The following is a 27,296-nucleotide window of genomic DNA, read 5'->3' as shown; positions in this document are numbered from 1 at the left end:
CTTGTATTGGGAGACCCACAGCTGGGAGAGGCCTTGGGCAGCTTTGCTCACTTCTGCCCCTGAAACCTTGGGTCTCAGAAGGTTGTTGCGGGTTTTTGTGGTTTTTTTTTTCTTTTTTTCTTTCTGTCTTTCTCCTACTTTGATGTCTAAGAGGCTCAGGAAAGTGCAGAAACACACAGCAGAGCCCCAAGAACATCAGTCAAGCACGTGCCTTCTGGTCCACGGAGGAATGAAGAAGACAGGAAGCGCCCACTCGCTAAGCTTAAGTCACCTGAGCAACTGTAGACTTAGCCACAGAAAAACCACTCTGCTTATTAAAAAAAAAAAAAGGCAGAATATCCCTCCAAGCTGGCTGTTTGGAAACAGGACAGTGTGAAGGACCCCTCTCACCCCAGGGGACAACACGCCTGGGGACAGAGCACAAAAGCCTGCCTTGCTAAAGAAAAATCCTTCCGTGGCTGCACTGGGTTCTGGTGTGCACTGCCTATGGCCGCCTCCATGCAATGAGCCGCCCCTGTAGAAGCCGCCAGGACTCCAGTTTAATCAAACTCACAGCAGCTGGGGAGGAAGTGCCACTCGGTCCCGCCCCCACCTATGGGGGTCGTGTCAAAGTGTGCAGGGGGAGCTAGGGGTGACACAGGCAGGGAGGGGAGGTGCAGGGGAGGAGGGGGTTTCTGACGTCCAGGGCTCAGGGTCCATCTTATGCATCTACTCCTCGCCGTTGGGCCCCTCATCGCTGTCCTCGCCCAGGGGAAACGCTTTGGGGGTCCTCTGGGTTGCAAATGCACGAACGTCCATGGGGCATCCCTGGTTCAGGATAGCCTGCGGCGAAACCACAAGAGAGAAGTCACTGCCCATCTCGGACCCCACGCTGGCCGCACGCCCAAGTCCAGCGTGGCTCAGGGAAGGCTCCAGACACACAGGCACGGGAGCTTCGTGCACAGGCAAGGCCCCCCGAGGTTCCCAGGTGTCTCAGCCCTAGCCAGGGCGGACATCTGTCATGCAGCTAAGGGTCAGTGGCAGCAGGGGCTGGCTGGAATTAGCACCACTGCCATCAGACTGTCTCATCCTCTGTTCTACGTCCTCCCCTAGCCCACCCAGACCCCACGTGCCCACGCTGTCATAGGAAGAAAGCTCCTCGTGACCTAAAACCACATGTTGGGGATTTCGCCCTTGGAAAGATGACCCAGTAGGCTGATGGGAGACTGGATGAGTGAATGAATGAGCAAGTGAATGAATGAATGAGATCAGTGGCGCTGGGCCCCCACTCTTGAAGGGGATGAGCCAGTAAGCCACGCCTTGCTGGTAACCACAGCAACCACGATGCAGCTGCAGCTCCTGAACCCTGCTCCGTGAACCTCCTGTCTCCTTCCCTCCCTCGTCTGCCTAGCCCAGGTCAGAGGGGACGAGGCTACTTGGAGAAGGGGAGTTAGGGGAGGACACGAAGGAAAAACAAGGATGGGAAGGGAATCTGAACATGTGGTGACGCGGAGAGGCTGGGGGAAGGGAACACGGGATCAGGACAGGAACAGGCACCCAGGGCCCTTACGAGCTTCTCCTCCTTGGCTGGCGGACTCCGCAGGCAGTAGCAGAGGGGCGCGTAGGCAATGTTGATGACCCCGATGATGACCATGAGCCAGGGGAAACCGATGGCTCGCACGATGGCACCCCCAGTGGATGGGCCTGGGAGAAACAAACCTGGTTCACAAGGTGATACTGAGCCTGGATCCTGGCAGGTGACTCAGAAGATGTCATGAGGCCAGCTATCCCTGGAGGCTGGCGCCTTTGGGCTGCACCTGCAGCTGCCTGGTGGTGGATGGGGTGGAGGGGCCCCACCCCCCACCACGTACCTACTGCAAAGCCCAAGCAAAAGGCCACGTCTGCGATGGCATACACGCTCCCATACACCGAGGTGTGGCGCAGGTCCACCAGGTGGCCCATGATGGGCATCAGGGAGGAGTCCACCATGCCTGTGGGTACAGCAAACGACACTGCCAGCCAGCGCTGCCCAAGGGGGCATCCCCCCACCCCTCCTCGGCACACACACCCGCTCCAGCGAGAATCATGAGCCCACCACCCCTCCACACCCCTGCCCCATCCCTCACCCCCGCGAGAAAAGACGGGAGAAGGATCTGAACCCAAACTCAGCCATCACGGCTTCCCGCTTCCTGGGAGAGCGCCTCCTACCTATGGCAAAGCCAAGTCCTGCGTTGGGACCAATGAGGCCGAAAATATTGGGAGCCAGAGGAACCTGCCAGCGGAAAGAGGAAGAGGTCATCAGGACCCGCCCAGCTGGCGGGCAGGGTGGGGCTCAAGGGTTCCCATGGAAACACATGAGCGAACTGAGTGCTGTTATCCACAGCTCTGGGGCTCCCTGTGCACCTGTCACCGAGCTGTGGCTTGGAGGCTGTCGGAGTCCTCTCTGCAGGGATGAGGGGTGCAGGACCCAGCTCAAAGTCGCACCGACAGCAAGCGACCGGAGCTCATGCTCCCAGTCCTGTCCTTGTCTCTCCCACACCTAGGGGCAGGTGCACTTCTGCTCCCCATGGGGAGGACCTCTCTCAAAGTAGAAGGGGCCCCTCTCTTTCTTCTACCTAACATTCTGGTGCCACAAGCTGAGGCACAGATCATGGGTCCCCTGGTAACTTAGGGAGACCTGTCAGGGTGGCAGGGATCATGGAGTCCTCAAACGGCCCCATCTGCTTCAAGCGCCCATGTGTGGAGTCTCAGGTCTCTGGCTGCAGCCGACCTATGGTCCTCTCTCCTCCCCGCAGTGGGATTCACCGCCCCTGGCGCATCTCCCCCAGCACTCAGCTGCTCCCTATTCAGGAGCAGACTTCACAACCGTCCTCACCAAGTCAACCCTCTTCTCATTTTTCAGGAAAGCGGCCTTTAGATGTATACTTTGCGCTCTCTCTCTCTCTCTCTCTCTCTCTCTCTCTCTCTCCTGATTGTACTTACGCAGAGCAAGCTGACTCCTACTACCACCATCCCAATCAGGGAACACAACCACCTGCAAGAAAAGCACCCCCATCAGTGCTCAGGGGGGAGACGCCCCCCACCTGCCGCTTCTCCCCACCACACAGGCCAGAGTCCACCCCAATTCCATCAACTCCTTAGGACCTGAGAAGATGGGAGCCCTGTACAGCGGCTTTGCACCCAGCCAAGAGGTCCCTGTCCTGGCCCCATCTCTCTTCCCACAGCAGAACCAGGGCAGGTGCAGTGGACCTGCTCTTGCTTCCTTTAGAATAGGAATCGCTGGCCCAGAAGGTTCTTAACCCTTGTGTGTAGCCCTCCTCCAACTCAATTCACGCTCTTTTTTAAGTTCAGACCACCTGCTACCTATTTGTATTCCACCAGGTCTCTGAGGTCCAGCTCAAAATCCTGCCCAACAGCTTCCCTTCTCTGGGTTCCTATGGCAGAGTTTAGTGTTTACATCTTGAGATTGATGTCCAGGGGTAAAATAGAAGTTGTTCCCATGGTAGTGAAGGAAGGAAAAGTGGACTCCTAGCTCTTGACCCCCAGCCTTTTCCCCTTGGGAGTCTTCAAGGTACCCCCAGGGAACTCCCCAGTGTTCCATGGCACCTAGTTTGACAACCCCTGCCTCCCAGCGTCACCTTCTGCATAGCTGTTCTCCAGCAGGGTTCCTTGAAACCTCCCACTGGATTGCAGGTGGCTGGAAGGGCAGAGCTGTCCGTCAAGTACCCACTGCCACTTCCAACAGCAACCCCCACAGCAACCCCCCAGGAAGCACTGTGCTCACGACCCAGCCGCCCCCCTCCTCCCAGTGAGCAGTTCTGATCGGTGTGCACTGTCCTCTCAACGTTCGGTCTCCCCCACACACACCTCAAAGGGCCCTCCCGTCTGACACTGCTGTCCCTCTTCCCAGACCCCCGGAGCTACGTACCGACCCATCTTGTTGGCCAACATGCCAAAGAGGTTGGTGCCAATGAGGTAGGACACACTGGCAGGCAGGAAAGCCAGACCTGTGGAAAGATACAGACCACCCCTCCCTTCCACATCAGGGCATGCCAAGTCCCCTCCCCTGTTGCCTTCCAGGACCCCAGATCAATTTGTGGCGTGGTTTAGGAATCCTTGTGCAAACCCAGGGCCAATGTCATGGGATTGTCCCACCCCTACACACAGCTCTCTGTCTTCCTGGGGAGCAGGGCCGTGTTTAACCTCCAAACATTTCATGGGCTTCTGACCCCACACTGAGACTTCCTGGCCGACAGCCCTAATGAGTCACTGCCGTGAACGTGATACATGGGATGATCAGGATGAGAACGGGAGCTACAGAGAAAGACATGAATATTCACTGGAAAGTAAAATTCCTGCCTTGCTACTGCTTTGCTAGGGACCTTGGACAAATCACCTAACTTTTCTGAGCCTCGATTTCTACATCTGGAGAAAGCAAAAGCACCATGTATTAGGTTAGGTTCCAGGGAGGAGCAAATTAGATCATGCATGTAAAAGTACATGCGTGTAAAAGTAGTTAGTGCATTAAAGTCCTGGCCACATGACTTTTTAATGTGACAAGAGAGCTAAGTGTTCTGGAAACATGAGCTTGGGAGCCATATGAAACTGGGTTCCAATCACGGAGTGGCCACTTCTTAAGGCCGTGACATGGAGTAATGCCCTCACTCTCTCTGAGTCGTTCATTCATTACTTTTCATGAACTTTTACCGTGCACCATGTATCGTTTTGCAAGGAGTAGCATAATCCAAGAATCGAAATGCTTACTAGATCAAGCGGAGGCTCCAGGCTGTTGCATGTACAAATCTGGAGCTCCAAGGGGCAGTCATCATCACAGTTATAAATTGGAGATCATTAGTTTATATGTAGCCCTTCAAGCCATGGGCACGGGTGGGATCCATGGGGAGAGATAGGAGAGGGAAGGGCAGAGACCCAGTGTCTGAGCCCCGGGGACCTCCAGCCTTGGAACGCCAGCACAGGCCGTGAGGAGAAGCCCAGGAAGTGGGTGACAGGGCTGGGATTCAGAGCAGCTGGGGGCTTTCCCCATAAATAGAGAGAAGGCAATGCGTGCAAGTGCAGCAAGTAGACACACTGGCCGATGGGGGCAGGCGAGCTCCCTCCTCCTGGCTTCTGGCTTTCAATGATTGGTGAGGAGGGAAAGGCAAGAGCTGAGGGTGATGACATGAAAGGAGGGGGCACGGGGAAGGTTTGGATGGGGAAATGTGCAATCGTCATTTGGGGCCGTGGAAAGGAGACCGTGACAGGGGACCTTCAGAAAGGCTGTTAGGTGGACTAGGAGCCCACTTTGGACTTGTGGCCATAAACACAAGGTGAGGGCAGCATCCTGGCTGTGGGTCATTCCACAGCCCCATTCCTCTGTTCAGATACAGACGAGGAGCAGGCAACCCAACAGGTTCAACCACGGTTCAGACTCAGGGAGAGAGGGGTTTCCAAGGAGCGACATTGATGATGGATGGTGGAATTCAAGCTGAGCAAAGAAAGACGTGAGGACATGAGCAGTGATAGAAATAGGAAGACTTGAGGCCAATGGGCCGCAGCTTCAGTGTGGCCGAAAGTGACCTGGGGACCCAGGACACCTGAGCAAGGGACATGGCCAGTGCTGACCGGCTGCCTCGGAGTTGAGATTTCAGAGGAGATAAAATTACTGGTGATGCCAAGGTCAAGGGTGAACTTAGGGAGCCAGTGTTGCAGTGCAGTGGGTTAAGCTGCTGCCTACAGTGCCAGCATCCGATATGAGCGCCTGTTTAAGTCTCAGCTGCTCCACTTCCCATCCAGCTCCCTGCTAATGCACCTGGGAAGGCAGCAGAAAGTGGCCCAAGTGCCTGGGCCCCTGCACCCAGTTGGGAATCTAGTGGAAAAAGCTCCTGACTGGCTTCAGCCTGGCGCAGCCTTGGGTGTTGCAGCCATTTGAGGAATGAACCAACAGATGTTAGATCTCTCTCCCTCCCTCTCTCTCCCTCCCTCCCTCTCCCTCCCTCTCTCTCCCTCCCTCTCTCTCCCTCTCTCTCTCTAACTCTGCCTTTCAAATAAGTGAATACAATCATTTTTTAAAAGCGCATATGAAACAAATATTGATAGGATTGTAAAATAATCATAATAACAGCAACAACAATCACAATAAGAATTGCAAAAGAGTAGGTTAAGGATAGGACCCAGATGTCGGCAGTGTTGATCCACAGGATGCTGAAGTCACCAGTAATGGTCACAGGAGGGCAGGTGAAAAGAACATGACTGAGCTGCCGACAGCTCAGGAGATGACAGCCAGGAAGAGGGCTGGGGTGGCAGAATCTAAGGACACTGGGGTGTCATATGTCACCACCTGGGGTCTTAGAGGGAGAACCGAGAAGAGACAGCCCCACTGCAGCAGAGGTGAGCACGCCTGGAGGGACATGGGTGGACACGGGTGGGGTCCCTGGGAGACATCCAGCCTTGGCAGGGCAGGAAGACCCAGGACGTGGCTCAGAAGAGGGTGAGGGGCTGGTGTCGCTTGTGGATTTGGAAGGGCCATGCAAAATCAGGTCAAACCCAGCAGTCCCTCAAACAAGGAGACGCTGATAACTCCTAGCAGACTGATAGTCTGAGGTTCAAACGGGAGCATGCGTGCCAATGGCTTTACCCAGCACCTGGTGCAGAGTAAAATGTCTTATGAACATGGGCCTTACTTATCAGAGCCATAGCCAATGAGTGACGGGTCACTCTAATGCCAGGTGTCCTTGCTACCCCACCCCAGCCTTGGGGCAGCACAGGAAGAGCTGCCGGCAGTGAGTCCGGGTCCCACGAGCCCTAGCTACCCATCTCTGCAACCTAGAACAAACCATGCAGATAATAGAAAAACGTCACGATTCCAATTAAACCACAAGTCAATCATTCACCAGCTACTGGCTTACGGTGTGTTTGCTTTTCATATTCTCGTCTATGGGATGCAAGCAAACCGTGCCTGATTATATTTGTCTAATCTGCCTGTCCAGGGCGGCAATCTGGTTCAAACCGTACTCATTTGTTTATATTTAATCGCTTTAAAAGTGTGGAAGCTATGATGAACTCAGCTGTTCATCTACGCTGCAGAAATGGGCACCGCCAGCACGCTCACTGGCCCTGATACATCTCCTTGCCATCACTGTAAATGGAGTGGAATGTCCTGCACGTACGTCTCCTCAACATGTGTGCCATTTTTCCTGAAGATCTGGTTATCGCGCGTGTTGCTCCAGACGTGGTCTATAGCATATCCGGGCAGAGCAGGGCTGGGGTGGGGAGGGAAGTCACAAAAAAAGGACTGTGGAGATGATTTCAGCCGAAATGCTTACAAAAACCGTTCATGGTCACAATTCTGCAGGACCAAGCAGGCCCCGTTTTCCAGGCGCTCCGTCAATCCCTTTAGAACACATAGATCCAAACCACCGTGAAAGGACTCTCCACTACCCAAAGAAGTGGCGACCAGGGAGTGGCCGGGGTCAGGACCCAGCCTGGGCGGACCTGTTTCGCAGCCCAGAGGCTGTTTGCTCCATTCGGCTAACTCTTCCAAGCCCACAGCAGCTCTGGGACTCCGGGCTCCATCACAGATCTCAAGCAGTCTCAGACACTTCAGTCTCCCCTGCAGCTCCCAACAACCCCGGGGAGCTGTTCCTGGTGTGGGAGCAACAGCTCAAGGTGCACATCCACCCCCCGCCCCGGAACCCTACTGTGACTGTGCGCTTGCTTTTACTGCGGCCATCCGAGCCTTAGCAAAGCTCTCCAGGTGATTCTGAGCTCACCTCGGTGAACCTCTGAGTTCCAGCTGCAGTCTCCAGCTGCAGAGAGAGAGCCCTGAGGGAGGCTGTCCAGGATGATGGGGGACTGGCAATGGAGGAACTCGGGGACTGGCTATTGGGGAAGGACCGCTCCACGGCAGGTGCACTCAGACACCAAAGCCCAAGTGGCCAGAACCTCAGGGCAGCGGCTGTGCCATATTGCCCTGAATGCGGATGACCTCAATCAGTCATCATGATCAGTGGCAGGTGCAGCCAGAAAAAAATTCAATTTGGAACTAAGAGTGCAGCTGCCAGGCTTGCTTGCATTATCCTCTTAAAAAAAATTAGATTTCGCACTTCTGATTGCCTGCTGAGCTGCCTTGGGTTCTTATCAGTGTCTCTCTCCTGCTGCACCGAGCAGTTTGCACGTAGCCCTTCCTGCCCTCTTGCCCCAGCCTCCCTGGGGAGGGCTGCAGTTGCCTCTCTGAGCTCAGATGGGTCAAGAGGAGAAGAAGCTGGTGTCCAGAGCTCTCCACTGGGGGCAGAACCCGGCACCTGCCCTGGGCGACAGCCACACACATGCTCTGGAAGTTTCTGTCCAGAGGTGAAGAGACAAGGAGAGTATTCTAGGGTCTGGGCAGGTGAAGAGAGCATGGGTGGTCATGGTGGTGCGTATCACTATGGTACCGGGAGTCTCCAAAAGATGCATGGGAAAGCATATCAAGAAAAACTGTGCATAGGTTTCAAAAGGTTTTGCACCTTGTCTTTTAATTCCATTTTTCCACAAACTTTTTGAAGTCCCTTGTAGGTCATACAAAGCATTTCTATACTTTCTGTCGTGTGTTCCTTCCCTTTGAACTCAATAGTATGAATTTTTTTCTGCTGGATTCTTTATTTGAAAGGCAGAGAGCCAGAGAAAGGCAGACAGACAGATTTTCCGCCCACTGATTCACTCCTCAGATGCCAGCAATGTCCAAAGCTGGGAGGCTGAAGCTTAATCCAGGTCTCCTAGCTGGGTGGTGGGAATCCAAGTACTTGAGTGATCCCTGCTGCCTTCTTAGGGGCCACATTAGCAAAAAAGCTGGAGTCTGGAGCCAGCCACTGGACCCAGGCACTTCGATATGGAACCGGTATCTCAACTGCTAGACCAAATGCCCACCCCAGAACTAGGTAGCATGTTGGTCTCTGCTTGAGAGATGAGAAAAGCAACACTCAGAAACTTTGAGTGGCTTGCACAGGTTTGCACAGCCAATCCACAGGGCTAAAGCACAGACCTAAGTCTTTGGATGGGAAATTTCTCATCATTCTACCACATGGCTGGGTACATGACCTCTCAGTAGCTCCCTGCACACCGACCTACCTGCTCCATCTCAGGCTAACTCTCCGAGGGGCTGCCCACTCCCCCTGGTCTGGATGCACAGGTGTGGACCTGGAAAGTTACTCTACGAAAGAAGCGCATTGTCGCCTTGTGCCATGGATGACGTGGACTGGATGCTTCTCGATTACCCGAGAGGAGGCCCATGGCTCCCAGCTCTCGCCCCAGCCCAGGTGGGGGGCCGGCTACTTACCCAGCTGCCACTCAGGGGAGCACATGGTCTGTATCATCCAAATGGGCAGCGTAGGTTCCAGCATGGCCACGCCCATGTTGGCAAAGCAGATGGAGCCTGGGGAGGAGGAGAGGCGCCTGTGTGGGCGTCGCGGTTGCCTGAAGCCCCGCCTCTCCCGGCTCAGAGTGAGGCTGTGGCCAACCCACCTGCAGCCACCAGGATGTAAGGGTCTCTGAGAAGCATGAAGAGCGGAGTCCCCTGGGTGCTCTGCGAACACAAAAACTTTATGTTGGTCCAGAATACACGTCCCTTCCATTCTCACGGAGTCGGAGGGTGTGTGGCAGGACCCTGGAGACCACAGCTCCGGATTCCTGTCCCGGAGACAGCCAGAAATCCAAGTCCAGGGAGACTGACGTGCTGGGCATCACAGCGCGAGCTGGAGCAGAGCCCAGGTGGGAGCCCTGCCTCTCCGTGACTGCTGACCAGGGCGGACAGAGTTGGGAGCAAGGCTAGGATTGGACAGCAGGTGGACCTGCCCCACTTGTCTGCCTCTCTGGCACTGATATTTGTTCTGGAAGAACCTGAAGAGGAGCACCAGGTTCTAAAAGTGAGCGTGGAGGTGCCAGCTCAGGAAACCCCTCCCACTTCTGAATTCTCAGCTCTGAGCACACACCACCAGAGCAGCCGAAGGAATGAACCCCTGGGCTGAAACTCCAGCCTGGTCGTCCAGTTCTCATTGCCTCTACCCTAGGCCACACCTTCATCCAGCTGAACCCGGCCACCCCCTCCCTTCCACGCATCCCACAGTCCCCCAGCCATCCCTTCTTTCTCAACTCCACAGCTCCATGCCCTATGCGTTCTTCAAGGTCAAGTTCAATGATGCCTTCTTGTCCAAAGCACTCCCTGACTTGACTGCTGGAATTGTTCTTGTTTTCAAACTTCTCAGCACCACAGCCTGCTCCTCTACAGAATTCACAACCCTCTATCTTGGAAGAACCCTTCCTGCACACACACAGGAGTGGATTTGGTTTTTCAGAGATCCTGAAACTAAACCCTCTCCCCATATATGATTCAAAGTAAAGAAACTGATGCAAATTATAAAGCATACATAGAGAATTCCAATAAACCTTGTGACCCAACAATCCCATTGGTAGTACTTTAAGGATTATCGCCAACATTGCAAAGATGCATACATGTAAGAGGGTTAATTGAAGCACTATTTGTAATGGCAAAATCCTAAAAGTCACCCAAAATCCCAGACATGGGAGATGGAGTTAAATATGGCCCGCGCACAATGGTGCTGGGAAAGCCATAAGGAAGAACTCCAGGAAGTCATAGAGAGTAACCTAAAGGGTGTTTAATTAACCAAGAGAAAAACAAGAGGGGCCGGTGCTGTGGCACAGAGGGTTAAAGGCCTGGCCTGCAGTGCCGGCATCCCATATGGGTGCCGGTTCGAGTCCTGGCTGCTCCTTTTCCAATCCAGCTCTCTGCTATGGCCTGGGAAAGCAGTAGAGGATGGCCCAAGTGCTTGGGCCCCTGCACCCACGTGGAAGACCCGGATGAAGTTCCTGGCTCCTGGCTTCGGACCAGCTCAGCTCCAGCCACTGCAGTCATTTGGGGAGTGAACCAGTGGATGGAAGACCTCTCTCTCTCTGGCTCTACCTCTCTCTGTAATTCTGCCTGTCAAATAAATAATAAATCTTTTAGAAAAAGAAAAGGAGAAGAATGCAAAGGAGACAGATAAAAGAAAAAAAAAAGGAAATCAGAAAACAGGCACAAACCATCCTGGGAGAAAACACAAATGCATAGGAAAGTTAAACCATAAAACAATGACATTGGCTGCCTGCAAGTGGTGGAGTCAGGAAGATGAGGGTAGAAGCATTGTGTAGGGAGGGACATTCTCTGGCTAGGACCTTCTGGATCGTTCTAATGGATAATGGTCTCCACATTGGAAAAATAGCATTGTTACAGAGCTATGGAACTGTGTCCCTGCCCCCAGATTCACACTCTGAAGCCCGAACCCCTAGTAGGATGGTATTTGCAGATGGGGTGTTTAAGAGGCAATGAAGACACTTGGGCCTCATTCCTTCATAATCATAACCTCTACTCTACCTCCAATGGCTCTACTCCCAACCTGGGTGTACTGATGGTCCTCTTCCCCACTTAATGCTGTATAATTGTTCAGACCTGGTTAATGCCACTCTTAGGATCATTGGTTACTATCCTCACCCTGTCTTTTATGACCTTGTCTAAATATGATGAGTTGGCGAACTTGGAAGGCTTCCATAGCCTTGGCAACTCATGACGAGAGCCTAGGGTGGTTACTGGCACCATAAACTAGAGTGTCAATTTGTTGGGTCAACAACAGGAGTCACTGTGCACTTGCTCCTCATGTGGGATCTCTGTCCTTAATGTGCTGTCCATTGTGATATAATGCTATAACTAGTACTCAAACAGTATGTTTCACCTTGTGTTTCTATGTGGGTGCAAACTGTTGAAATCTTGACTTAATATATACTAAATCAATCTTCTGTATATAAAGAGAATTGAAAATGAATCTTGATGTGAATGGAAGGGGAGAGGGAGCAGGAGAGGGGAGGGTTGCGGGTGGGAGGGAAGTTATGGGAGGGGGAAGCCATTGTAATCCATAAGCTGTACATTGGAAATTTATATTCATTAAATAAAAGTAAAAAAAAAAAGAGGCGATGACGACTACATGAGGGCATACAGCAAGATGGAGCCGTCACCGGGTAGGACTGCAGAGCCCGCTCTCTGTGCACACACACAGGAAAGCTCCCGTGAAGGCTGCTAGGAAGGCGGCCATCTGCAACCAGTAAAGAGAGCCCGCACCAGAAGCCACCGCTCACAGTGCCTCCAGACTATGAAAAACCAGGTGTTTGTTGTGTAAGCCACCCAGTCCGTGGCACCTGTCACAGCAGCCTAATAGAATTAGCAAGTCCAGAAGAAAAAATTGTGAATGACAGGCCAAGAAATACAAAGGACACAAACAAATTTTAAGTGCATCACATGTGTTGCAATGACCCTAAAGGTGGAGAAACGAGGCCGGCGCCATGGCTCACTAGGCTAATCCTCCACCTGCGGCACCGGCACACCGGGTTCTAGTCCCGGTTGAGGCGCTGGATTCTGTCCCGGTTGCCCCTCTTCCAGGCCAGCTCTCTGCTATGGCCCGGGAGTGCAGTGGAGGATGGCCCAGGTGCTTGGACCCTGCACCTGCATGGGAGACCAGGAGAAGCACCTGGTTCCTGGCTTCAGATCAGCGCAGCACCGGCCGTGGCGGCCATTTCAGGGGGTGAACCAACGGCAAAGGAAGACCTTTCTCTCTGTCTCTCTCTCTCACTGTCTAACTCTGCCTGTCAAAAAAAAAAAAAAGTGGAAAAATGAGCCCTTGCTGATAACTGCTGAATGTAGCACTTGGGCTGGGTTCCCTAAGTCTCAGGAAAAAAGAACAGCAAACACCTTGAGCGCGTCTTAGCAGGTTGTTTTTTGTGGCACTGTAGCTACCTAAGTGATAAGTGCCGTAGGGTAGCACAAGTAAATCAAGGTCTTGATATCGGGGGGAGTTAGGACTTTCACTAGAAAAGGAACGGGGAACACACATGGACTGATATGGACTGGGGAAAGCTAGGAGGAGTTCTGTAGAGCTGAGCTAAAAGTGGAAGAGTTGGCATGAATGCATGAGAGAGGGAGGGAGAGAATGTGCATATTCACTCTGTCACTGAACCAAGCTGATAGTAAACGGATAAATAAAAGGTCCCTTCAAAAGTACATGGAAAATGCAAATGATAAATAAAGAAATATATAAGAAATAAATAAAGGCCGGTGCCGCGGTTCACTAGGCTAATCCTCCACCTGCAGCGCCAGCACCCTGGGTTCTAGTCCCGGTCGGGGCACTGGTTTCTGTCCCGGTCGCTCCTCTTCCAAGCCAGCTCTCTGCTGTGGCCCAGGAAGGCAGTGGAGGATGGCCCAGGTCCTTGGGCCCTGCACCCGCATGGGAGACCAGGAGGAAGCACCTCGCTTCTGGCTTCGGATCAACGCGGTGCGCCGGCCGTAGCAGCCATTTAGGGGGTGAACCAACAGAAGGAAGACCTTTCTCTCTGTCTCTCCCTCTCACTGTCTAACTCTGCCTGTCAAAAAAATAAATAAATAAATAAAATACAATAGTACTTCCAAAAGTTCATGAGAAATGGACCTGAAAGATAAGTTGATTTGGTGCAAGATGTTTTTTAATCCATGCAGAAAGTTTACAAAAATTCATTTTATAAAAAACCATGCATGGATTTCAAAATTTTTTGTGCCAAAATAAACTTTAAATTCTGTTTTTCACAAACTTTTGGAAGTATCCTCTTAGTGTGTGTGTGTGTGTGTGTGTGTGATGTATAAGTAGACAAGGAAAGAGAAAAGGCTATTTCTTACAGCAAAATGCCTGATGACGTGAGGGATTGGAGAAATACAAAGGTGCTTTTTTTAAAAGAAAAAAAGGCATATTTGGTGCTGTGGTGCAGTGGGTAAAGCTGCCGCCTGCAGTGTCAGCATCCCATATGGGCGCCGGTTCAAGTCACAGCTGCTCTACTTCTGATCCAGCTCTCTGCTATGACCTGGGAAAGCAGTGGAAGATGGCCCAAGTCCTTGGGCCCCTGCACCAGTGTGGGAAGACCTGGAGGAAGCTCCTGGCTCCTGGCTTCGGATTGGCACATCTCCAACCATTGCAGCCATCTGGGGAGTGAACCAGTGGATGAAAGATCTCTCTCTCTCTCTCTCTCTCTCTCTCTCTCTGTAACTCTACCTCCCCCCCCCAAAAAAAAAAAAAGATAAATGTATCACAGTGCAAATCTGAAGATGGATTTCAAAATGGTTTTGCTCCAAAATATACTTCTTTAAATTCCTTTTGCAGCCACCTCTGTGAAGTACCCTGTGGGTGTGTTCCATAAGACTCCTTCGAGTGCTCAGAGGGCCTTTGCTCCGCTTTTCCCCAACATCAAGCCAAGTGCTCTCACCGTCCCCCACAGCACCCTAACTGTAGCCTCTCTGGGGTCCAGGCAGCATTCTCATTTCCCCTGACTTGGATTCCTGCACGCTGGGTCCCCACACACAGCCACTCTGCACCTGCACTTCTTGTAGCAGTGACCTTGAAGCCTACTCACCTCAGGAGAGACTTTGGAAGGATGTAAGATGCACAGCTGGAGTGCTAAGGATGAGAGAGAGAGAGAGAGAGAGAGAGAGAGAGAGAGAGAGAGAGAGAGAGAGATCATTCGGTTTGTCCACTGATGATCTGGAAGCTCCAATACCAGCCACGTTGCCACCACCATAACACGAGGAAATCTGCTTCCCCGAGTGGCTTCCTTCTTTTCTAGGACAAGGAAGTCACTGATCCACGCAGACACAGCCACCCCACCCAGCATTAGCCAACATGATGCCACAGCGTGGTGCGTCCCCAAGCTCACCTGCACCGCCATCTGCCTGGGGATTCTGCTGGTGACTTACCTCCATCCAGAAGCGCCAGCAAGGCCAAGATGAGGAAGGGGGCAGACTTTCCGACAAACTCGTACATCACACTTCCAAAGGGAGCTCCCACTGGAAGAACAAAGCAGCCCGTACCCCAGAGGGGACGGCCGATCGCAGCCTGGTGGGGCTTCAGCCACGGTCCCCCAGTGAACAGTCACTGAGAGCCTGTTAGGGGCTGAACTCCACATAGGGGGCTGGGGATTCAGAGGTGGAGAAGCCCTTGCTGGCCGTCCCCCAAGGAGCCCACCTGTCCCCAGGTAGGAAATGCGTACGTGGGGCGGGGAGGGCAGGGGGACCGAGTTAATTAGCAGGCAGTGGAAAGTTCGACAGTAAACATCACAAACGCAAGGTGCAGTGTCAGCACCGTGGCTTGAGTCAGAAAGTCTGGGTAGCCACAAGAGCTTTGCCAAGTGCCTGTTAACCGGGTGCAGATGAAGCACGTGGGCACACAGAGATGTCAGCGCAGTGAGTGTGGTCAGGGGAGCAAGGCGGAGCCCCCACACGCTGAGTGTTTGGGAGGGCAGGGCTGCAGGTGGGGGAGGTAGATGAGAAGTCCACTTGGCCTCACCCTTTATAACAGGGGAGAAACCCCCCACCAGATCCCGGCTCCAGAACTCCCTCCAGTGGAGGAAGGGGGACAAGCACCAGGGCTCACCATTGTCCAGCCAGAGACATAAGGAGCTACTTTGTAGTAGCGGCCTGAGAGGGAGAGGGTATACCTGGCTGATTCTTTTGGTGATGTAGGACACATCACTGAGGTTGGGTATTTTGGTGGGTGGAGTCTAAGCCAGAGCAGCCTTTGGATTGGTGGCCCCTTCGTGAGCGCTCGCGGAGGGCTGGCTGGCTGCAGCTTCTCACCGACCTCTGTGTGCTAGCACTGTGCTCTGCCTGCAGGAAGCACTCAGCAGAAGCCGCTGGCCTGTAGGACCATTCGGCGAAGCCACATCGAGGATGTGCCTCGAGCAAAGCAGAACTGAGTACAGAAAATCTGAGTGTGCACCTCCACCCCTTGCATCTCCTGGCCGGGTGACCGGGGGTGGCCACCTAACCTTCTCATCACCTTGTCTATAATGGGGCACTCATTCCTGCTCCGGGGGAGGGGGGGATGGGGGGGAGGCAGGGAGGATAGCTCCAGTAAGGGATGTAGCAGAGTGGAGCAAAGAAAATGCCTTGGTATGAAGAGCATGGGCTGTGTGTGCAAGCAGAGGTGCGGCAGGCAGTGACTGTGAACTTGGGAGCAGGCGGGGTTCCCTTGTGGGCCGCTCCATGTCTTAACAAGAAAGTGGTGTCACCTTTCCTCCCTGGTGGCTCTGAAGGTGTGCGATCGCACCAGGAAAGGGGGGAAAATGCCCATCTCCCATGACCTTGGGATGCCCTGCCTCCCGGAGCCACCTTCAGAGGGTCTGCAGTCTCCTGCCTTCTTGCCCCCATCTCCAGCCAGGTGCCACTTACCCAGAACTCCCAAAGCCAGGCCACCCAGGGCGATCCCCATGGCTCGGCCTCTCTCATGGTCATCAGTGTAGACACTGGCCAGCATCCCCAGACCTGACCAAGGGGGAAGAATGGAGTCTACACATGGAGAAGAGCATGGTCCCTGCCCTGGTACAGCCTCAGTGACAATCTTGGCTAGAGCTGGAGTTTGGGGAGGAAGGGTTTGCAAGACTCAGACCACGGTATAATGCAAACTCTGCCTCTGTGAATTCCCTCAAACCCTTACTCTGCTCACTGCTGTTCAGAACAGCAGCGGGAGGGCAAACAGCTTCTGGGAAGGGCGACACAGAACATCAGTGTCCAATTGTGCCGCGTTTCCCAGTGTTTTATCACTTCCCAGCACATTTGCCCGAGGGAGGGCACCACGGAGGAACACCATGAACACAGAGAATGTTCTGTTCAATGGGGTGCCCAGGGAACAGCATGAAAAAAACGAGCACCTGGGAGGGCGTGGTCTGGCAACACACGGCACCTGTACTCAGTGGTTTTTATCTGTAGCTGGTAAGATGGCATCAGATACCCACTTCATAGGATGGCATGAGATATTGTATTTGGCAAGGTGCCGTGAGCTGTGAGGGCATTGCTGGCAGTATTAACATAACTGCTGGGGCCAGCATTGTGGTGCAGCAGGTCAAGCTGCCACCTGCAGTGCCGGTATCCTGTAGGGGCGCTGGTTCAAGTCCTGGCTGCTCCACTTCCAATCCAGCTCCCTGCTAGTGCACCTGGGAAAGCAGTGGAAGATGGCCCAAGTGCTTGGGAACCTCCAACCTACGTGGGCGACCAGGATGGAGTTCCTGGCTCCTGACACTGGCCTGGCCCAGCCCTGGATGTTGCAGGATTTTTTGGGAAGTGACCCAGGAGATAGAAGATCTCTCTCTCTCTCTCTCTCTCTCTCTCTCTCTCTCCCTCTCTGCTTTTCAGATAAATAAATAAATCTTATTTAAAAATAAAGGTAATATAACTGTTCCTATAAAATGTTAAGAGGTACAGAGAAAGGGCCACGGAGTGACACTAAATAAAAGCTTGGCCAACTTCAGGGTTTTTAGTCTGGGCTTGTCCTGACCTCAGCTATTTGCATCTGAGTAGTATCAGAGGAATGATGTCAGGGCTAGGGATCCACAGGCCCCACCAGCAACTCTATAATTATGTTGCCTCTGAATCCTGAGCTCTACCCTATAGGGTACTGTTCTCCTTAATTTCTTCGTGTAAGTCGTATCGTGTCTAGAGTGGTGAGAGGTGTGTGTGTGTGTGTGTGTGTGTTGAGGATGTCAGAGTCACCTGCAACAGATGAAAACGAAGATCCAATGCCTTGAAGAGTCCGAGCCACGAACAGCAAGGCGTAGGTGCCAGAAAATGCAAACACTAGGCAAAGGGAAGCATAAGGAAGTCCCAGTGAGACGTGACCCTGGTGCCCCAGCCCCCAGAACACATGCCCACGACCAGGCAGAGCTGAGTCACTAGGTAAATGTTTTCACGAGGCCTGGTGACTACTCCTTGCTTGGGGAGTTGTTTTTCTCATCTCCCACTCTTGCTCATGACTGTTTTGTAACCCGCAAGGAGACTGAGAATCCCCAGGAGCAAAACTGAGCGACGCCTGAAGCCCAGAGCCCAGGGCTGGACATGGTCCTTTGACCGTGCTCTAGCATCTTCCACGTGCAACACCCAGAGCTGGCCTTGGCCATTGCTGAGTCCTGCTGGGTTGTCTGGAATAGGGTGGCAGAAAGCGGGGTGTACGCCAAAGACCTTGGTGAAGAATCACGCCTCTGCTCCAATCAGCTCCTTCCCCTTGCGTGTTTCAGCCCTTTTAACCAAATCGAGGCTGTGTTTATTAAGTAATAGCGAATGCCCCGCTCTGCCAGACTCTGTGGCAGGTGCGAGGTAAAGGCAACATCCAGTCTACGTCCTAGAAGACGTTCCATCTCCTGGAGATGAACACGCGTGCCCCTGAGAACCAAACAGGGCTACGCCATCAAAAACTAAATTGCAGGCTGTGGTGGGAAGGGCGGGAGGTCCAGACACGTCTTACCTCCGACTCCAGAACCCTGTCTCCCAGAGAGGGAGGCACCTCCCCCAGGGTGTCTGAATCCTGTTACCCATGATCCCAGGTGTCTCTGGCTGTACTAATCCCCTCCTGCACCTCCTCTCCACAAGGTCGCTCCTGAAGCCAAACAAGCAGAGCCGTGGTCTCCCCCTTCCTGCCGTCTGTGCCCTCTCTCAGGCTTTCAGCTGCCAGTCGGGTCAAACTCCACTGTTTCAATGTCCTTTCGGAATGTCGTGGTCCCCTCACCTCCATTTGCCCAGGACTTCGTTGTTGTAAAACGGAAAGGCTCACATCCTGGAAGCCCTTGATCCCAGGCAAACCAGGCCGGCCGGTCACCTTCTCTCTCTTTTTTATTTATTTATTTATTTTTGTTTTTTGACAGGCAGAGTGGACAGTGAGAGAGAGAGAGACAGAGAGAAAGGTCTTCCTTTGCCCTTGGTTCACCCTCCAATGGCCGCTGCAGCCGGCGTGCTGCAGCCAGCGCACCGTGCTGATCTGAAGCCAGGAGCCAGGTGCTTCTCCTGGTCTCCCATGGGGTGCAGGGCCCAAGCACTTGGGCCATCCTCCACTGCACTCCCTGGCCACAGCAGAGAGCTGGCCTGGAAGAGGGGCAACCGGGACAGAATCCGGAACCCCAACCGGGACTAGAACCCGGTGTGCCGGCACCGCAAGGTGGAGGATTAGCCTGTTGAGCCGTGGTGCCAGCCCACCTTCTCTCTTAAGAAGACCAAAGCAAGGCCAGCGCCCCCGCATGGGAGACCAGGAGAAGCACCTGGCTCCTGGCTTCGGATCAGTGCGATGCACCGGCCACAGCGGCCTTTGAAGGGTGAACCAACAGTGAAAAGGAAGACCTTTCTCTCTGTCTCTCTCTCTCACTATCCACTCTGCCTGTCCAAAAAAAAAAAAAAAAAAAAAGACCAACGCAACTTCCTCTGTGTGTCGCCACTTAGGTCCTGATTACATTAGGCATGGGTCCTTTAAGGATTGTAATAGACGTCAATAACCTCTCTGTATTGAAAAAAAGGAAAAGGGAAGGGAAGGGGGAGGGGAGGGGAGGGAGAGGGGGAGGGAAGGAAGGAGAGGGGAGGGAAGGGGGAAAGGAAGGAAGAGAGGAGGGGAGGGGAGGGAGGTAGGAGGGAAGGGAGAGAAGAGGGGAGGGGAGGGGAGGACAGGGAAGGGAGGGAAAATGAGGGGAGGAGGCGGGGGGAGAGGAGAGGAAAGAGAGAGGAGGGGAGGAGGAGGGAGGGGAGGAGGAGGGAAGGGAGGAAAAGAGGAGGGGAGGGGAACCCTAAATGATGTTATATAGGATATCCCGAACACTAAATGTATTTTCTTTAGGCTTGAATTAAGCCAACTTGTTAACAGCAACACAGGTTACATCAAGAACACAGTAAGTGTTATTCAATACCTACAGTGTGATAGATAAGAGAAAGCTTTCAGCTGTGAGTTCTGGGCAGAGACTCAGGCAAAGGCCTATGTGAAGGCGTTTGGTAACCACGCGCACACTGCCTGGTCTTGGATTGCAATGACTGTCTAACCACTGCACATGCCTGGAGACCTGGGACCTTAAATCCGTGACCGTGTCCCCTGAGCACGGTACCCACACATGCGCACCTGTCAGTTTTATGGAAGGATTTTAGGTCTCATTTGAGGAAACAGGGCATCTTTTTATCTTGCAATCTACTATCCAGCATGGGCTGAGCTTCTAGAATGTTCAATAAACATCGCTAGCTTGAATCTCCTCGTTTTCTTGGATTCAGGGGCAATCTGTCACAGGGCAGCTGCACTTCTCACATAGAAACATAGAATTCCACACCTCAGGCTCTTCCAGCCCCGGAAGGCAACAAATTCTTATTGCATACAGGGTTGATCTGAGTCCAGCCCTGTGCTTGGACAGATAAAAAAGTGCAGGGGAGGAACAGAGAGAGCAGATAAGTGACAGAAAGGCCGGAAGAAGACCACAACAGAAAAGGAGAACTACCGTTGGTGCAGAGAATCAGTAGAGGCGGCAGGGGCCCCTGGGGGCCCACAAGGCAGCCTTCCCTGCTGTAGCCCCCAGATGCCAACGCCCCTCCCCCCAACCCATTTTTCCCTTTCATTTTATTTCTCAAGGTCAGTTCCGAGACTTTTTTTTCTCACTTTCTGTTCTTTCCATTTTATTAGGAGCATTTTAGCTAATACTTGGTAGCCTGTTTCATAGTGCCTTAGCAAATGTTACTTTCCAAAACTTTAAGATCCTTAAGTGGAAAGCAGTAGACTTTTTGGAATTTTCCAGGTGCTATTCCTCAATTTTCATTTCTTTTGTTACCTATACCCTTGACCTTTGTGGATCAAAATAATATGATCGTCTCCCAAAGATGTGAGGCTGGTGTTCAACTTGCTTCAGGGATAACGGATGGACCCACACAGGTGCACACACACATACACAACCTTTGCCACTTTTCAGTTGTATCCATTCTCCTAAAGTAGAATAGACGAATTCCAAATGGGTTTAGTTGCTTCTGCTGTTGCAGGCCCCCCACAAAGACTGTACAACATTCCAATCAACATCCCAGCCCAAGGAGTCAGAAATTATCTCTGGGCTAAACTCCCCTGCTCTCTACAACGTACTCCCATGAAAAAAACCAAAGGCAGACAGCAAGACAAGAAAAAGAGGAAGCCAATTACTTACTAACTGTGGAGAGAAACATGATAACGAAGCCAGCAAACATGGGAATGTGATATCCAATCCTAAAAGACAATTGCAAAACAGAAAGATACGATCTCATACAATGGCACTCATATAGTTGGGCTACATTTTGCAATGTAAGTGGCAATTTTAAAAAAGCAGTGAATTTGAGTTCATGGTAAAGCATTGTTTAGAGTGCAAGGTGGAGACGGAAGAGTACATGTGAATGAGCACTAGTACATTGACAAACATGCAAATTCACCCATAGACCACGCCCAAATCCCCATTTCCAGAAAAGATACCCTACTCCCTTTAAAACAGCAGGGTAATCCCAAATGTAGCCAAAGGGGGCTGGAGAGCTAGCTTGCAATAGGACCACCCCATTCACACCCTCATCCCCTCCTGCCATGTTCCAGGGCACTGATGCGACATGAAAGGCACACTTCTCGAGGGCCGGCGACACAGCACAGCAGGCTAAGCCACCACCCGTGACGCCAGCACCCCATATCACAGCGCCAGTTCAAGTCCTGGCTGCTCTGGTTCCTATCCAGCTCCCTGTTAACGTGCCTGGGAAGGCAGCAGAGGAGGGTCCAAGTACTTTTGGGCCCCTGCCACCCACGTGGGAGACCCAGGCAGAGTTGCGGGATCCTGGCTTCAGTCTGGACCAGACTTGGCTGTTGCAGCCATTTAGAGAATGAGCTAGCAGTTGGAAGATTTTGTGTGTGTATATGTGTGTGTGTTTCCCTCACTCTGTGTCACTCTGGCTTTCAAATAAATAAATCTTTACATAAAAAAGGTACACTGCTGTTTTTTACAACTCTCTCCTTGCTCCTCCATATTGATTGTATACTACGAAAATCAAAAAATATTTCCTCGGTACCATGTTACCCTTGGGGATAACCAGCTTTCCTAGGGCCCAGACAAGGGTGTGTTCCCTCCCCACGACAGCCCCCACCAATGCCCTCCTGATACTGCAGCCTGGCCTCTTATTCCTGAGCGCTGAGGCCTCCGCGGGGCCCCGAACCCCTGACATGCCTGTTAGTGAGTGGACCCACGAAGGGGTTAACCAGAAGTTGCATCAGAGCCTTCGAAGCAAAGAGAACCCCGACTCGGAGGTTCTCTTCCCCCAGGAACTCTGCGTCTTGCCAACAGTTGCCATTGCGGGCGGAGAAGGGTGCAGTAACTGGAGTGGGGGTGGTGACAGATGTGCTGTTTGTCCACGCCGTGGCCTTGGGCCCACTGTCTCCAACAGCCACGGTGGCATTGTCGAAGAAAGAGAAGATGGCAGAAAAGGCAGGCGAGGTGAGAGCCCGGCCAGCGGGCAGGGAGGTGTTGACCCCTTGGAACTCCGTGGCGTACAGGAAGGTGGGCACGATGGGCACTGAAAGGCAAGGAGAACAAGGGACAAGGGCTGGGCGCAGCTGTGCTTACCCACTGCTAGGCTCACCATGCCCAAGAATGTCTAAAAGACAATGTAAAGCCCCCTGTGAGATTGCACCTGCTCCAGAGATCCCATCACCGAAAGGGCCTAGGCTCCAACTAGGGAGCAGTCACTCTTCTTCCTGGATTCTGTAAGGTTACCTGTTCTGCTTGCCAGCTTTCTAACCCTTGATTTAACGCCCTGGGAGCTGACATGTTTTGTAGACTTGCACATAGCAGGAAAAAAAAAAAAATCTGCCTGTCTCAGCGGATGCCTCTCCCAGCTCTGCCTTCTTGCTTCAGCCCTCACACAAGGATGACCAGAGGCTGGGGACCATAGAGCCAGGTGTGGAGTCAGGAGCTCCTGCTGTGTGCACCTGTTAGCAGGCGGCCTTGGGCAAGTCGTAAGTGGGACATCCTGAGATGGGTTGATTTTGGGATTTCAGATGAGATCTACGTGCAGGTATAGGTATGTGGCTTTCTTCTAGCATGAATTCAGGACTTGCTAATTCATTGTTTGTTGGTGGTGACTCTTAGAGAGCACAGACTACAAGCAAAGAAGCATAAATGATGGAAACTGTGCTGGATTAACAATGTATCTCAGGAAGTTCCTTCCGTTAAAGCATGCACTTAACCAGGAGGGGGAACGCACTTGTCTGTGCACTGGCAGAACTTAGCATCCGGATGAAGAAAGCATCAACCAGGAAGAGGACTCTGTGGGAAGGAACCCCAGAGGCGGGGCTTAAGGAGCCAACTGTGGCTGGGAAGGAGAGTGGCAGGGAGAATATGGCAACAGAGGCCGCTTGGAGTCACTGGCACCCTGAGAAGACAGAGTTGGGAGACACCAGTTCCAGATCCAAGGCATCCTTCCTGTCTGGCCAAATGCTCTCTGACAGCCTTCTCTTTCAACTCCTGGAGTCATTTAGCCATCAGGTTGGTTGCAAACTCCATTTCCCTCAGGTTCCTCCAATCCCCAGCAACTTCTGTGTGTTTCTGAACATGAAGGAGAAATTCCCCAGTGCTCACTGCTGAAATGGAGCAGGGTATGTACTGCCCGCTGGGAACCCAAGCTAATGAGCCCTCAGCAGAAAGACCCCCGCACGTACCCACCACAGTAAGCAGCATGTTGTCCAGGAGTAGGGCCACGAACACCACCACCAGCACCAGGCGCCTGGACGCTACCCCGTCCCTGAGCAACCTCTGGGGTGTGCCCAGGACTGCACGGAGCATGGTGAGGGCTGGGCTGGGGTATGTCTTCCGCACCAGGCTCTTAGGGAGGGTACTGTGATGGGCACAGATGTTCTGCAGCTGTACCGAAGCAGCAGGAGGTCTGCCCAGATGGGTGAAACTCCCTAGTAAAATAAAAAGCACAAAGGGTGGCAAGTTGGTGGGGAGGGTTAGGAAACTATTCCCCTGCCTATATCTGTTTGCTTCTTATACGAGGGCTCCCCTCCCCCACAAAAATAGAATTTATAGATAAGTTTTCCTATAATAAAACCCATATGTCTACCACACACTGACTTTTGACAAATGTGCTAAAATCATTCCCTGGAGAAAAGACAGTCTCTTCGATAGATGGTACTGGGAAAATTGGATTTCCATAGGCAGACGTCTGAAACAAGACCCCTACCTAGCACTCTATATGAAAATCAACTCAAAATGGAATAAGGATCTAAATGTAAGACCTGAAACTGAAGGAAAACATAGGATAAACACTCCAAGACATTGGCACAGGCAGTGACTTTTCTGCTAAGACCCCAAATGCAAAGGCAATAAAAGCAAAACATAAACAAACAGAATTATTTCAAACCAAGAAGCTTCCACACAGCAAAGTAAACAAGGCAAAGTAACAACTCACAGAATGTGATAAAATAGTGGCAAACCATGCAAACTATTACCCAATAAGGGACTGATATCCAGAATATTTAAGGAGCTCAAGAAATTCAACAACAAAACATAATCCAGTCAAGAAATGGGCAAAGGTCATGAACAGGCATTTTTCAAGAGAAGAAATACAAATGGACAACAGACGCATGAAAACACAGTCAGGATCACTAGCCATCAGGGAAATGCAAATAAAAATAAAAACTACCACAAATTATCACTTCACCCCAATTAGAGTAGCTATCATCCAAAATTCAAAAAATGACAAATACTGATGAGGATGTGGAGAAAAAGTAACCCTACTGCACTACTGGTGGACATACATTGGTACAACCATTCAGGAGGGCAGTATGGAGATTCCTCAAAAACCTAAAAATAGACCTACCATGTGACCCAGCTACCCCACTTCTGGGCATTTACCCAAAAGAAATGAAGTCAGCATGTGAATGAGATACCTGTACTGAGCTGTTTATAGCAGCCCAATTCACATTCGCAAAAATATGGAATCAACTTAGCTGATGATTGAATGAAGAAAATATGGTAAACATACATGGTGGAATATTACTCAAAAAAAAAAAAAACACATGAAATCCCGACATTTACAACAAAATGGATGGAACTGAGGTCATTATGCTAAGAGAGTTAAATCAAACAAAGAAGGACAAATTCCACATGTTTTCTCTCATATGTGGAAGGGTATATATGTGTATGTATATATATATATATATATATATATATATATATAAAATAATTTTACAGGCCAAAAAATGCTTATATATGTGTGTATACCATTTTATTTGTTATATAGATATTTATCAATATTGTCTTCATTAAATTATACATGTTACATGATAATATATCCTCCTTTGCTCACTTTATAATCCTTGTCATGAATCCCACATTATATAATATTAATATCCCTGCTAAAAGAAAAATAGTGTAAGTATATATAGTATTTACTTAGGAAGATAATATGGCAATTGTTAAAAATTATTAAATCTATGTGAGCTCACTGAATTCGTTCTACTTTTCTCTGTGATTTGAAATATTTTAAAATAAAAATTTTAAAGACCAAAAAATTTTTATTTCAATGTAAAAATTTTTGAAATGTCCCATTGTTTTTATATAATATGTATTTTCCATGAAATTTCAGCAGATTAAACCACAGCTTGCAATGCCAACATCCCATATGGGAGCCAGTTTCACCAGTTCCAGTCCTGGCTGTTCCACTTCCAATCCAGCTCCTTACTAATGCATCAAGGAAAGCAGAGGAAGATGGCTCAAGTCCTTGGGCCACTGCACCCATGTGGGAGACCCTGATGGAGTGCCCTGACTTCTGGCTTTGGCCTGGACCAGACCTAGCTGTTGCAACCATTTGAGGAGTAAACGAGTGGATGGAAGACTCTCTCTCTCTCTCTATATATATATATATATACACACACACACACACACACACATACACACACACTCTTTAACTTTTTTAAAAAATATTTATTTGTTTATTTCAGAAACAGAGAGTTCCCATCCACTGGTTCACTCTCCAAATGCCTGCAATGGGTGGATATGGGGAGGGGCTGAAGCTAGGTGCTGGAAACTCATTCCAGGTCCCCCATGTGAGTGGCAGGAACACAAGTACTTGAGCCATCAGCACTGCCTCCCAGAATCTGCATTAGCAGGAAGCTAGAGTCAGGAGATGAAGCCAGGGATAGAACCCACGTACTCCAATGTGGGATTACAGGCACCTTAACCATTAGGCCAAATGCTTGTCCCACCTGCAAACTTTTTGAAGACCCCTGATATGCATGATTTTCAAAAATGCTTTGCACCCAGATAAGCTTGCCTTTTAATTCCATTTTCCATGCCTATCATGTAGTGCAGTGGTACGTCCCAGTAACTCTACCTGCTTCCCAGAATGCCTTCCAGGTAAGCACTGCTGCCCAGCTGTCTACATCTGGAATTACACCAGGAACACTAAACGGACTCTGCAGATTGCCCACCTAGGGATGTTTCTTGATCGTCAGACACTTGCCCACCACCTTGATGCTTTATGTTGTATCTAGGGACTGCCTGTATGTTTGTTTACTTCATCTTCTCCCCTAAACCCAATCTTCTTAACTACTGAAATTGGTTAAAAAGAAACCTTTAAAAAGGTGCCATGCCAATATGGTCTATGTCTACATACAACCCAAAAAAATCTCAGGTGGCATTTGTGCTACCCACAGAAAAACATTTGCCTAAATCAAAGCTCCCCACTCACAGACTGGAAATCACAGATTCGGGAGCTTGGGACACTTGTCTTAGATCCTACAGTCAGTGGTGAATTGGGATGAAAGCCCAAGAGTTTAACGTGTGGCCATCACTTTCCCTGGCTCTCTGGTGCTGGGAGAACTCCTGCTCTTATTTAAGCAAAAGAGCCCTACTCTGAAAGGCAAGTTATTCTGCATCGGTAAAATGCTAACTTTCACAGTCAGTTCTCTGTGTAGGATTCCATCTCATCAGTCAGCATGAAGTCGAACTTCAGGGAATAACAGCTTCTGGGAAGAATTTAATTTTCTTTTATGTGGCTTCTGCTGCAGTACCAACAATACTCATTGTCATATTTATATGGATTACCAACATGAAACACATCAGGCCCCCCAAACTGCATACTCTCTGATTTGGCAACTCCACTTCAAACAGCCTATGCTAAAGAAATGATTGAAAATTCAGCCAAAGACTTATATTCATTCAACATCATCAGTTGTTGAATTATTTTATAAGCAAAAAAGGAACATGTAAAAAAAAGTGTTTGAAGTCATTTTAGCAGTTTAGAAAATATTTTTAACATAACGTTAGCTGGAAAGGACATTACAATGCATAGCTTGGCCTCAATGGCATAAAAAATAAATAGTTGTGTACATTTGTAGAAGACCAGAAAGATGTGTGCCCAATGACTTAAAATACCTTCCTTTTCCTTTTCTATAACTTCCAGATACTCTGTAATGAGCTACTTCCGTAAC

The 27,296-nt window shown here is 50.9% G+C and overlaps 1 protein-coding gene across 1 annotated transcript; it reads right to left on the bottom strand.

Annotated features, from left to right (window-relative positions):
• Positions 1-708: 708 nt before the first annotated feature.
• Positions 709-23,643, bottom strand: SLC18A1 (solute carrier family 18 member A1). Its single transcript, XM_062199044.1, has 15 exons — positions 23,520-23,643; positions 22,030-22,375; positions 20,998-21,056; positions 17,564-17,647; positions 16,247-16,339; positions 14,774-14,863; positions 14,434-14,477; positions 9,478-9,538; positions 9,293-9,388; positions 3,908-3,986; positions 2,962-3,013; positions 2,188-2,251; positions 1,851-1,970; positions 1,550-1,683; positions 709-822 (listed from the first exon to the last, which is right to left on the bottom strand). The coding sequence occupies exons 1-15, from the start codon at positions 23,641-23,643 to the stop codon at positions 709-711; spliced, it is 1,560 nt and encodes a 519-aa protein (XP_062055028.1).
• Between the last annotated feature and the right edge of the window lie 3,653 nt (positions 23,644-27,296).

Source organism: Lepus europaeus, chromosome 8 (genome assembly GCF_033115175.1).
Source record: "Lepus europaeus isolate LE1 chromosome 8, mLepTim1.pri, whole genome shotgun sequence".
NCBI lineage: Eukaryota > Metazoa > Chordata > Mammalia > Lagomorpha > Leporidae > Lepus > Lepus europaeus.
Note: the sequence above shows the minus strand (reverse complement) of the source record. Positions and strands in the feature narration are given on the sequence as shown.